Source organism: Cebus imitator, unplaced genomic scaffold, assembly GCF_001604975.1.
Source record: "Cebus imitator isolate Cc_AM_T3 unplaced genomic scaffold, Cebus_imitator-1.0 Scaffold191, whole genome shotgun sequence".
Taxonomy (NCBI): Eukaryota; Metazoa; Chordata; class Mammalia; order Primates; family Cebidae; genus Cebus; species Cebus imitator.
The window spans coordinates 3,138,096-3,150,653 of NW_016107506.1; the positions used below are offsets into that span (position 1 = coordinate 3,138,096).

Genomic DNA, 12,558 nt, shown 5'->3' on the forward strand with positions numbered 1-12,558 from the left:
TGGGTAACCGTATCTCTATTCTTGGCTTCTGCTGAGATGATTGATTGGATCCATGAGTTACATATCTAACCTTCCCAGCAAAAGTTTGTCTATGCTCTGAGTCATCTCCAGAACAAGCTATATCACTTTTTGTAATAGCCTGAAAATTTTCCAGATCATCAAATTCTGGTTCCTTTTAACCTAACAGTTCCTTACTCACTTTATCTCTTTCATCTTATAGTCTACTATAAGAAGCAAGGAGAAACAGGATCACAAACCCTCCACTTTACTTAGAAATTTCCTCAGCTAAATATCCAAGTTTGTTGCTTAAAAGTTCTATTTTCCACTTCACAGTAGAATATAATTCAGCCAAGTTTTCTACCACTTTATAACAAGGATAGCCTTCCCTCCAGTTTCTAATAAGTGTCCCTCATTTCCTTCTGAAACCTCACCAAAGGCACCTTTAACATTCTTGTTTCTAGCAAATTCTGTTCATGATGACATATGTATTCTCCAAGATAACAACGGTTTTGTTTTCCATTTTCCTCACTTCCTTCTGAGCCCTCACAAAACCTAGGCTTTTCCCTATCATGTACCTTAAAATTCTTCCAGCCTTTGCTCATTACTCAGTTCCAAAGCCACTTCTACCATTAAGTATTTGTTATATCAGCACCTTAATTCCTGGCATTAAATGCTGTACAAAGTTTCCTAGGGCTGCCATAATAAATTATCATAAGACAAGTGATTTAAAGCAACAGAAATTAATCCTCTCGTTGTGAATGACAAAAGTCTGAAATTGACATGTTGGCAGGGCTACACTCCCTCTGATGGCTCTTGGGGAGAATCCTTCCTTGCCTCTTTCATCTTCTATGGCTCCTGGCATTCTAAAAATTAAATATTTAAATTGTATGTTTTCTGCCAACACCTTGATTTTATTTTATTTTTTAAATTTTTTTATTTTTTTTGAGATGGAGTCTCACTCTGTTGCCCAGGCTGGAATGCAGTGGTGGGATATCTGCTCACTGCAACCTCTGCCTTCCAGGTTCAAGTGATTCTCCTGCCTCAGCCTCCCATGTAGCTGGGATTACAGGTACCTGCCACCACGCCCGGCTAATTTTTCTATTTTTAGTAGAGACAGGGTTTCACCATGTTGGTCAGGCTGGTTTGGAACTCTTGACCTCAAGTGATCCTCCTGCCTCGGCCTTCCAAAGTGCTGAGATTACAGGTGTAAGCCACCATGCCCGGCCCAGTCTCTGACATTCTTTAACTTGTGGAAGCCCAACTCAAATCTCTGCCTTCATCTTCATATAGCCTTCTCTGTCTCTCAATCTTCTATTTGTCTTCTCAAATCTCTTTGTCCTTTCTAAGGACACAAATCACTGGATTTAGGAACTATTTTAAATTCATAATGATCTCATCTCAAGATCCTTAATCGCAACTACAAAGACTTTACTGACAAAAATGTTCACTGTATTAGTTTGCTAGGTGCGCCATAACAAAATACCACAACTGAGTGGCTTAAATAACAGTTCTGGATACTAGACATCAAATTAAGATGTCAGCAGGATTGGTTTCTTTTGAGGACTAAGAGGAAGAATCTGTTAGTCCTATTCCCTAACTTCTGGTGCTTGCTGCCAATCTTTGGTGTTCATAATAGGGTTTGAGTTCCCATGAGACTCTATTGTCTCCACTGATCTGGCAGGAGGCAGAGCTCAGGCAGTAATGCTAGCTCACCTGCTGCTCACCTCCTGCCTCCTGCTGTGTGGCCCATTCCTAACATGCCACAGACCAGTATAGGTCTATGGCCTGGGGAGTAAGGACCCTTGCTTTAAGATCATGCAAATATCTTGTTCCTCATCAAGTTTATCCTCAATCCTGACCCAAGATTTACTACCTGTTAATGATTCTTGTCCAATCAATCTTTACTATTATGATTGCAAAATGATTCTCTAATTCAACTGTTTATTCCACAATTATTAATCAGCATCTTAGCATATGGAAAAGTCTTCCTTTTCCCCAATTCATCTATCTATCATCAGTATGGACTCATGGATTCCTATTTTTTCTATGGTTCAATACTGTCCTTATTTATTTTGATGACAAATAGTCCTAGATTTGGCCAGTAGGGGCCTCTTCAAGCTAGCTTCTGTGTTCTTCCAACATGCCTTTATCATTTTTTAAAACACTTCCTTGCTTTCTGTTAACATTAAGATGTTCCAGGATAATTATACCTTTTCTTCCCCAGCCCTAGAGACCAGCCATTTCTCCAGAAATCCCCGATTCCTTTTAGTAGGAAATGGTATTAGAAAACAAAATGAGTGCCAGGCATACTGATTACTTATCAGGATAAGTCTGAGTCTAGATTTGTGCTGTCCAATTTGGTAGCCATTACTCACATGTGGCTACTTAAATTAAAATTAATAAAAATAAAATAAATTAAAAATTCAGGATGGGCACAGTAGCTCACACCTTTGTAATCACACCTAGTGTAATCTCAGCACTTTGGGAGGCTAAGGCTGGAAGATCACTTGAGCCCAGGAGTTCAAGACTAGCTTGGGCAACATAGCAAGACTTCTCAAAAAAAAAGAAAGAAAGAAAAAGAAGTCAGTTCCTCAATTACATAAACCATGTTTCATGTGCTCAATAGCTACACGTGTCTAGGAGCTACCATATTGGACAGTATAGATTTATAGAGCATTTGAATCACTTCAGAAAGTTATATGGTTCTCAAGACTTTCCATAAAGAAAAAAAAAAGAAAGTTCTATGGTATATGGAATATCACTATTCTAGACCATTGCAGTAGGCAAATCTAGGACACACAGACACACAGACACACACACACACACACACAGACACACACACATACACACACACACACACGAGTTCCCATTCTCTATTGCTTTTTAAGTATTTTCCTATGTTCTATTACATTAATTCTTTAACACATTAAATGATTATTTATTGAGCACATACTATCAGACAGGCAGTCTTCAAGGCCCTGTAGATCTGGAAATAAAAAGATACAGTCCCTGTTCTCTAAAAACATACCAGTTAATGAAAAGTCAGAAACAGAAACGATTACAGAAGAGTATAATACATTTCAATTTAGCGAGATTAAAACAGGGTGCTATAACTATATATATATATGTATATATATACCATTCTAGGGATACCAAGGAAGGCTTCCTGAGAGAAATGACATTTAAATTAAGTTTAGAAAGGCAAATAATTATTGGGCTGACAATATGGGAGATAAGTTGAGGGTCACAGAATTTGCTATTCTCCAACAAACACTTTTTTCACTTACAATCCTTTCTTTCTCTCCACCATAACCTTCAAAACTCCGCTTATCTTTCAAAACCCATTTTTTCTATATATTTCCTAATACCTATTAACCTTAGAAACCTAGAAATATACTGTCTTTACTAATTTCAGGCCCACAAAAGATTTGGTTTATTTTTGTTATTATAAATGTTTATAAAAAGAACATGGGCTTTGGAATAAAATTTACTGTTCATCACTCTTAATCTCAATTTCTGTATCTAAAGGTGGTATTAATAATACCTAATTGTTATATGCTTGATGGTTAAATAATGTAGTAAAATTGCTTAGCATAGTAGTAGCTAAAATGTGGTAAACTAAGTAGTCTACTAGTAACAGTAATCCTACAACTTGTTCTGTCCTTTGCTGAAAGTCTTAAAATGTTTACACCTTTCCAGGCCAGTCTTTACATTATCAAAGCACATGTTATATTATTCTAGTAACATCTAGCAAATCACTTAAATTATTTAAATGAATTTCTTCCAGTCAGAATACTATGGCCTATTCACATGTAAAACACTTTATACGGATAATTCTATTTATTATAAAGTCACAAAATTACATTCGAAAAATGTTATTTATCTATTGCTTACAGCAATTTTAAACAAAATTATTAAATAAGATATGGTTTCATATATAAAAACTTAAAAAAAAAATTATGTTCCCATTAGGTTGACTTAGGTAAAAAAATATTTTTAATGATGAAACAAAACAATTTTTTAAAAATAATTTCAAATTGGGGTATCATATATTAGTATCATAATCATTCAATAATATCTGAGCTTCTAAACAGGAAATGTCTTTTTTTTTTTTTTTTTGAGATGGAGTTTTGCTCTATCACCCAGGCTGGATGCCATGTGGTGCCATGATCTCGGTTCACTGCAACCTCTGCCTCCCAGGTTCAAGGGATTCTCCTGCCTCAGCTTCCCTAGTGACTGGGATTACAGGTGCCTGCTACTATGCTGGGCAAAATTTGTATTTTTCATGCTGGGCTAATTTTTGTATTTTAGTAGAGATGGGGTTTTGCCATGTTGGCCAGGCTCGTCTCAATCTCCTGACCTCTAGTGATCCACCTGCCCTGGCCTCCCAAAGTGCTGGGATTAAAGGCATGAGCCACCACACCCAGCAGGAAAAGTCTTTTAACAAAAGCTAATTTTTCAGCATCCACATTCCTATTTATAATTGGACCTTGATAAAAGAGCTTAAAATTGGTTCCTAGCAAGCCATCTTTATTTTAATACAAACATATTTAAATGGATAATGTAATGATAATCAGAAAAAATCAGTATTAAATAATAGTATCAATAATTTCTTTCCTTTAATATATTAAGAAATCTAAAAGAATTTGACAGGGAAGCATATACAGCAAGAACTAGAGTAGAGGTAACTTGTTTTGCCTTTCATCACAGCTGGTTTAGAAGTACACTAAAGGAAGTATAACCATTATTTTGTTCACACATGAAAAATATGCTTTTCAAAATGAATGTTTCTAATAAAGTATATTTAATTTGCAAAAACTGTAAGCATGAACATCCAAAATTGTATTGCTTATGTCCTAGAAGAAGGAAAAGAAATGCTCAACAAGATTAATAAATATCAAACCTAAAAAGGAAGGCAATGTTATGTCCTCCAAAATAACTGACAGCTATGCATATTTTCTTCTTCTGAGCAAATATTTACGAGACAATTATGTAGTACATGTGTGTTTAGCTCCTTATCTTTGCCAGTACATTTTAAAAATTACCTTGACATTTTATTTTCTCTCAAATTAGTTTAAGCACAATAGTGGATTTTTTTTTTAACTGGGGATGTGAGAAGTTCCAGAATATACTGCTTGCAATGCTTAAAAACATTACTAAATCCCACTTTAATATTATTAATATCTACTGTCATTTATAAACTATATTTGTAAGTTTTCTACATGAAATTATTCAAAATAACTTATTCTAAATAACAATCCACATCTTCTCGTACATGAAATATGCTGATGGTGAATCATTGATCATGTTTTCTTCCCAAAGGCAGCCTTACCTGTGGAGTCCAATAAAAAGTAGGGCTCAATCTGTAGAGTTTTCGTTTGTGGAAACTCTGAAGTGGCCTTGTTCGGGCTGATGTACTCATGAAAGTCAAGGATGAAGATTTCAATCTTGTCCTGTCTTTTCTCTTTTTCTTACTGTGCTTCTGGTTAAGTAACCAGCTACTGGAGGAAGACATCTCATCTAAATTCTCTGATGCACTGAAATGCCATGAAATAATTAAGGGGTAGAAAGGGAACAAAACAAAACAAACAAACAAAAAAGACAAAGAAAACTAAATGTAAATTGCCTTGATCTATTAAGAAAGAAGAGTATTAATTTTAACTAATTTTGTAGTAACAATTGGTAAAAGATTTTGTATTAATGGGAAATTACAGATTCAAGTTGTGAAAACCATTTTTACATCTATTTTCTCCTGCAAAACAAATATCCCATAAGTTAGAAAATGCTCACAAGTTCACTAGTATAATGTAATTGCTCATTGTAAATCAATAATTCATGTCAATTACAGTGTTTTAGCTATTTACATAAAATTCTTTTTGTGTATGATGAAATTACATAGATTATCAGGCTTTAAAGAGGGCTAAAGTCATCACTGCATTATTGGTTGCTCTAACATAAGCACTATATATTAATAACATTTCGGTGAATTTTGAAACAGAGCTGTAACCCTACTATATTTTAGGATTTTTTTTTTAACTTCAGATGCTACAGAAACTACAATTATAAAATAATGAAATAGGTCACGTAAGCTACAAATGAAAAGAAGCATAATAATTTTATATTTATTCTTTATATTTTTTAAACATTATATTTAAATATTTCAAATATTTTACAATATCAGAACATCAGGAGCATGATAACCCTCATTGCCACATAAATTTAACTTCATTTGCACTATTATATTATATATACAATAATTAAGCTTTCAGGTCCTACAAGGTACCAATTTCAACCTTAGTTATGTAGACAAAAGCTAGTCAATTTAGTATTCTAATACTAACACATAGATGTGCTATATGTGATATTGCTGTTCAATATATAAGATCAAAATATGCTATTTGGTTCAAGTAGAGTTGGTGTTTATCAGTAAATATAAAATATGATTTTTATATAGCAGTATTGTTTTTGAATCACATTTATGGCTACTATAAAATATTATATTAGCTTGTGGATAAAGTAAATAATTCAAGAATGTTTACATAGTAATAAGAAACCAGAAATAAAGGTGTCTGAATGGTTTATGTTGGTAAAACTAAATAGAATTAAATATGGCATTTGGTGACTATCATGCATTCAACAAATACATAATTGATTATACATTACTGGCCAGACCAGTATAGAAAAAAAAAGTTGATGACAACTATTTCACTTTTAAAATATTAAGTCTCCAGAGAGCTCTAGCAAGAATGCTTTAAGTCTCAGTAAATAAAAGGTTCTAAAAATCTTTCATCAGGTTGCTGGCTAAGAAAGATTTAGAGTATAATGCTTCTCTCAAATTAACAGGTCCAATCTCACAGCTGGACGTTACTTTCTGTCATATCAAGGGGGAGCAGAAGGTATATAGAAGAGCCAATATGAAGTTAGGCACTGAAGAGGCTAAGTGGCTAGCATAGAAGTGAGTTGAGGTCAAGAACAAGTTTCAGTAGCTAGCTGGCATTAGAAGTAGTAAAGTCAGGAAACGTAAGATCCAGGAAGGTTGGAGTACATCCAGCACCAAGAGAGGTTCTTTGTCCAGCAAGTGAGAAGCACCCTATGGCAGAATTTACATTGGCTCTTTAAAAGACATTGCTCTGGAAGTGTCTAGGGAAAATAAAAAGCTTATTCTGGAGTCTGAGACCTACTTAACCTCTATTTACAACTCTAGTAGTTAATGAGATGGTAGCTTTCCCCTCCTGACAGAGGATTAGCCCAAAGAAGATGAGCCCTCATCTTATGAATGAAAAGACACAACTCATGAACTGGCTAGAGGCTCATAGGCTGGTATAAAGATAATTGGAAAGCTTATCATTTGTGTCACTAACTGTTACATAGTCATGTGTCACTTAACAACAAGGATACCTTCTGAGAAATGTGTCATTAGGTGATTCTGTATTTGTGTGAAGACCACTGAGTGTACTTACACAAACCTAGATGGTAGAGCCTACTATGCACCTAGGTTATATGGCATAGCCTGTTGCTCCTAGGCTGCAAACCTGTACCACATACTACCGTACTGAATGCTGTAGGCAACTGTAACATGATAGACATGGTATTAGTGTATCTAAACATAGAAAAAGTAATGCATTCTCTACAACATTATCATAGCTACAAGTCACTAGGCAATAGAAAATTTTTAGCTTCATTATAATCTTGTGGAACCACTGTTGTATATGTGGTCTTTGTTGACTAAAACATCATTATGTGGTGTATTACAGTATATATATATTTTAAGTTTCTAAGGTGGCTGATGTATTATCAGAGAAAAAAGTTCAGTTTTATTCTTTTTCTTATGTTTCCAACTGCAGGCAATTTATCCTTAGATTCTAACACTTTCTGATTAACAAGGATTCTTGCAAAGTGTCACCAACATCTATCCTCAAATAAAAAAGGAATGAATGGAAATTTAAAGATGTAAAATATGTTTACTAATCAGTGTGCAAACTACATATTCTCATCAAAGCTAATTTGGTACAAAAATAATTTCCATAAATAATGGATAAAGGTTATTGTAAGTGATTATTGTAAATCACTGATAAATTCACTTACTTCGAACTTTAACAATAATGAGAAGGTCCAATCAATGAACCTCACTGAAAGCAAAATATAAGGAAAATCCTGAGAAAATTTTGAGGAAGACAACACAAGCCTGATCCTGTGCCTCTGTAATCTAATGCTTTTCCCCAGGAGATAATGATTCAGGTAATTAAGTATTAACTAAAATAGGAACATAATAATGTCTGTAAGACAAGGATACCGTTAATAATCAATATAAGACACCATCATCATGTGACATTCTTTTTAAAAATAAAAAATAAGGTTTATCTGGCCAGGTGTGATGGCTTACACCTGTAATCCCAGGACTTTGGGAGGCCGAGGTGGGTGGATCACGAGGTCAGGAGTTCAAGACCAGCCTGGCTAAGATAGTGAAAGCCCATCTTACAAAAAAATAAAAAATAATAAAATAAAATAAGGTTTATCTCTCAAAAAACTTTTTTCTTTCTTTTCTTTCCTTCTTTCTCTTTCTTTCCTTCCCTTCCTTCCTTCCTTCCTTTCTTTCTTTCTCTTTCCTTATCTCTCTCTCTCCTCTCTCTCCCCCCTGCTCTCTCTCTCTCTCTCTTTCTTTTTTAACAGACAGGGTCTCCCTCTGTTGCCCAGGCTGGAATACAGTAGTACAACATAGCTCACTGCAGCCTCAAACTCCTGGGGTCAAGGGATCCTTCTGCCTCAGCTTTCTGAGTAGCTAGGACTACAGGTGTGCACCACCAGGAGTGGCTAAATGATGTCTTTAAAAAAGTTTTTAAAGAGAAGAGAGATCTCCTGGAGAAGTTCCAGAAGAAAATTAATATTTCAATAAATAATAAGGCTTAGTGTTTCCACTGAGATTAAAGTGTACCTATGAAACCCCAGAAACTAAGGATGTAATAGGCCACCATCAAATACTGTTGTTCAATAATTGTCAAAATAATTATAGGCCAGGCACAGTGGCTCACACTTGTAATCCCAGCACTCTGGGAGGCCAAGGAGGGCGGGTCATTTGAGGTCAGGAGTTTGAGACCAGCCTGGCCAACATAGTGAAACCCTGTCTCTATGAAAAATACAAAAATTAGCCGGAGGTGGTGGCACATGTCTATAATCCTAGCTACTCTGGAGGCTGAGGCAGGAGAATCGCTTGAATCTGGGTGGCGGAGGTTGCAGTGAGCCGAAATCCAGCCCCTGTAGCCTAAGCAACAGAGTAAGATTCCATCTCAAAATAGGTATGTGTGTATATATATATATATATATATATATATACACACACACATATATATACACACACACATATATATGTTTATATAAAATATGCAATATATAATTATTATTGTATTTTTGAAAGAGCAAGACTAAAAGTAGGTTAGAACCAGGAGAAGCAATAAATTACTTTTTTCTTTTTTTTTTTAGATTTCTAACTGGAAGCTGGAGAATAATATATCTTCCAAATGATATAGTTTAGATCCTTTGGGTTGCAGGCATATAACATAACTTGGTCTGAAAATGAATTAAATAATTGAGGACGGGGAAGTAGTGAGAGTGGGTTTCAGGCTTATATCTTTCTCTATTTCCCTGGCCCCCTCCCTAATCCAAGCTATTTTGTACCAGGATTACTCAATACTCAATAACCTTGTAACTAGTCTCCCTCATCCACATTTTCCCCTCTAGTCCCTTTTATACCAATTATTTGGAAAGAACAATCTGATCCTGTCATACCTGCCCTGCCACCCTGCAATATACACCATACAAACAAACACACACACACACACACACACACACACACACACACACACACACACACAGCTTAAAATCTTCCAGCATCCTCCCATTACTCTTGAAAGACGTAAATCCTTAATCTTTTAACAGGTCCTGATTGGTCTGGCCTCTGCCATAGTTCTCTTGCCTCATCTTGCATGATGCTTTCCCTTGTTCTCTGTGTTCTAAGAAAGAAAATAAAGTTTTAATCCGAGGAATGCAAGTCCCTTTAAATTACCAGGCCCAGAGAAGCAGTAAAACGTAACAGGAGCCAGACATGGCATGCCTATAGTCCCAGCTACTGAGAAAGCTGAGGCAGGAAGATCTCTTGAGCCTAGGAGTCTGAATCCAGCCTGGATCACAAAGTAAGACCCTGTCTCTACAAAAATAAACAAACAAAAATGACAGTGGTCATGTCTTGCTCCCACCTTGAGCTAAATGCTTACCTCTTGAAGCCACTTGCTACATGGGCTCTAGACTAACTGGCACCAAGTAGCCATAACATATCATACACTAGACACCTTAACTATTACCCTATAGTTCAAAAACATATAGCCAATCAGGAATCAATGTTACTTTTGTAAACCAATGAGAAATCATGTCAAACATGATTTGTATCAACCCATTTTGTGGGCTTATACAAAATCCCTTGTCCCTTTTTGCCTTTAAAAACCTGCTGTGGCCAGGTGCAGTGGCTCACGCCTGTAATTCTAGCACTTTGGGAGGCTGAAGCAGGTGGATCGCTTGAGGCCAGGAGTTTGAGACAAGCCTGGCCAACATGGTGAAACCCTGTCTCTACTAAAAATACAAAACTTAACAAGGCATGGTGGTGCACACCTATAGTTCCAGCTTCTCAAGAGCCTGGGACGTGAGAATAGCATGAACCTGAGAGGTGAAGGCTGCAGTGAGCTGAGACTGTGCCACTGCACTCCAGCCTGGACAACAGAGTAAGACCCTGTCTCAAAAAACAAAACAAAACAAAGAAATACCTGCTTATAACAAGGCCAAATGGAGTACTTCCCAATGTTTCCCAGGCTGCAATCCTCAACCTTGGCCCAAATAAAGTCTCTATATAACTTTTGCCTCATCTTCTTTCCTTAGGTTGACATTTCCAACCATACTGCTTCCTTTCATTTCAAATAAATTACACTTCATACTGTATAAGATCTACATGTTATTTTTCTTCCTAGAATCTTCACACATCCTCTTTACTATATAATTTCCAATAGTCGTCTAGCTCTCAGTTCCAAAGTCATTCCTTGGGGAAGTTTTCTTTGAGCTTCTGCTTGATCTCCCTCCAAAGACTAGGTCAAATTCCCTATGAGCTCTGAAAGGTGAGCACTCACTGTTCACCCCTCTTTCACAGCACTCTCATAGTGATAATTTTATATTTATTTGCATGATTATCTGATCAATCTGTCTTCCTCTCTAGACTATCAGTAGTGCAGAGACTGTGTTTATTTTGTTTATCCTTGCATCAGAAATTCCTGATATTATGCCTAGCATATAGCAGATGTACAATGATTATTTGTTGAGTGAATGGAGAAACACTGTACATACATATATGTTGTCAGATTTATCATTCCAGCCCTGGGTTTAGTACAGCATATGCACAGCACGTACTACACCTAAGTAATTAGTTTGGTGAATGAGTAAATGCCAAACATTTTAGTCTAGGAGCCAAAGAAGCTCTAAATTAGAAGGCTATAAGACAACTTTAAGAAAGATAGATATTTATACTTCCTTGAGTTTCATTCTAAATCTGACTCTTTGGTTTAGAAAAGTTAGGGGTTTTTTTTGTTTTGTTTTTTGTTTTTCAGACAGAATCTCATTCTATCTCCCAGGCTGGAGTGTATCTGGTATGAACTTAGCTCACTATAGTGTCAAGCTCCTTGGCTCAAGTGATCTTCCTGCCTCAGGCCTCTGAGTAGCTGGGACTACAGGTGCATGCCACCATGCCTGGCTAATTTTTTCTTTCCAAAGAGATGGAATCTTGCCAAGTTTCTTGGCTGGTTTGGAACTCCTGAGCTTAAGCAATCCTTCTGCCTCAGCCTCCCAAAGTACACATTCCATTTTTGATGAAATACTATAATGCTGATAATTTGTAAGGATGCATTTACAATCCAATCAGAAAGATTACAACATGATAGATGACTCCTTTGGAAAATGCTGCTACTTAATAATATGTGATTTAAAAATGCTTTTATAAGTTTGGAATCTAAGACGTCTACATTCAGCACTCAATGTCATGAACAGGAAAAGAATATCCAAGGATCTTCAGCATAGGAGTGTGAAAGATCCGTATCCTTAAGATACCCTCAAAAGCCAGGAATTACTCACAGTAAAAAGGTCATAACTAAAGATTACCCTTGTATACCAGGACAGTGATTAACTGAAGAGCTACACTTAATGAAAAAATAGACCAATGCCAGCACATGGTAAACTAAACAAATGGCATCCTTTTCATATTACCACTTAATGGTGCATATGTCCCGCCCTTTGCTTTAAAATACTCTATGCAGCCAAGAAAACTAAGTTCAAGGAATAGCAGTGAATAAAGACTTATTCAACACATAATTTGAAACTATTGTTTTAAGTCAGTGGTTTCTAACATTTTCCTCACATCTGCACCATTCTCAAATTAAACTTTAGAAAAAATAGAAATAAACTCTGAAGAACAGAATTCGTGCATTCTCACAGAGATTATGATCGTTTCCTAGGTGCCCCCTGTTGCCC

At 36.0% G+C, this 12,558-nt stretch overlaps 1 protein-coding gene across 5 annotated transcripts in view; it reads right to left on the reverse strand.

Moving 5' to 3' along the window:
* Nucleotides 1–12,558, reverse strand: part of KANSL1L (KAT8 regulatory NSL complex subunit 1 like) — a 144,663-nt gene that overhangs the window by 46,677 nt on the left and 85,428 nt on the right. For all 5 annotated transcript variants that reach the window (XR_005203127.1, XM_017546795.2, XM_017546793.2 and 2 more), the window contains exon 6: nucleotides 5,333–5,537. Coding sequence is in view for 4 of the 5 variants with exons in the window: in XM_017546795.2 (XP_017402284.1) it covers nucleotides 5,333–5,537 (205 nt within the window). In the remaining variant the exon portion in view is untranslated. The remainder of the gene's footprint in view (nucleotides 1–5,332; nucleotides 5,538–12,558) is intronic.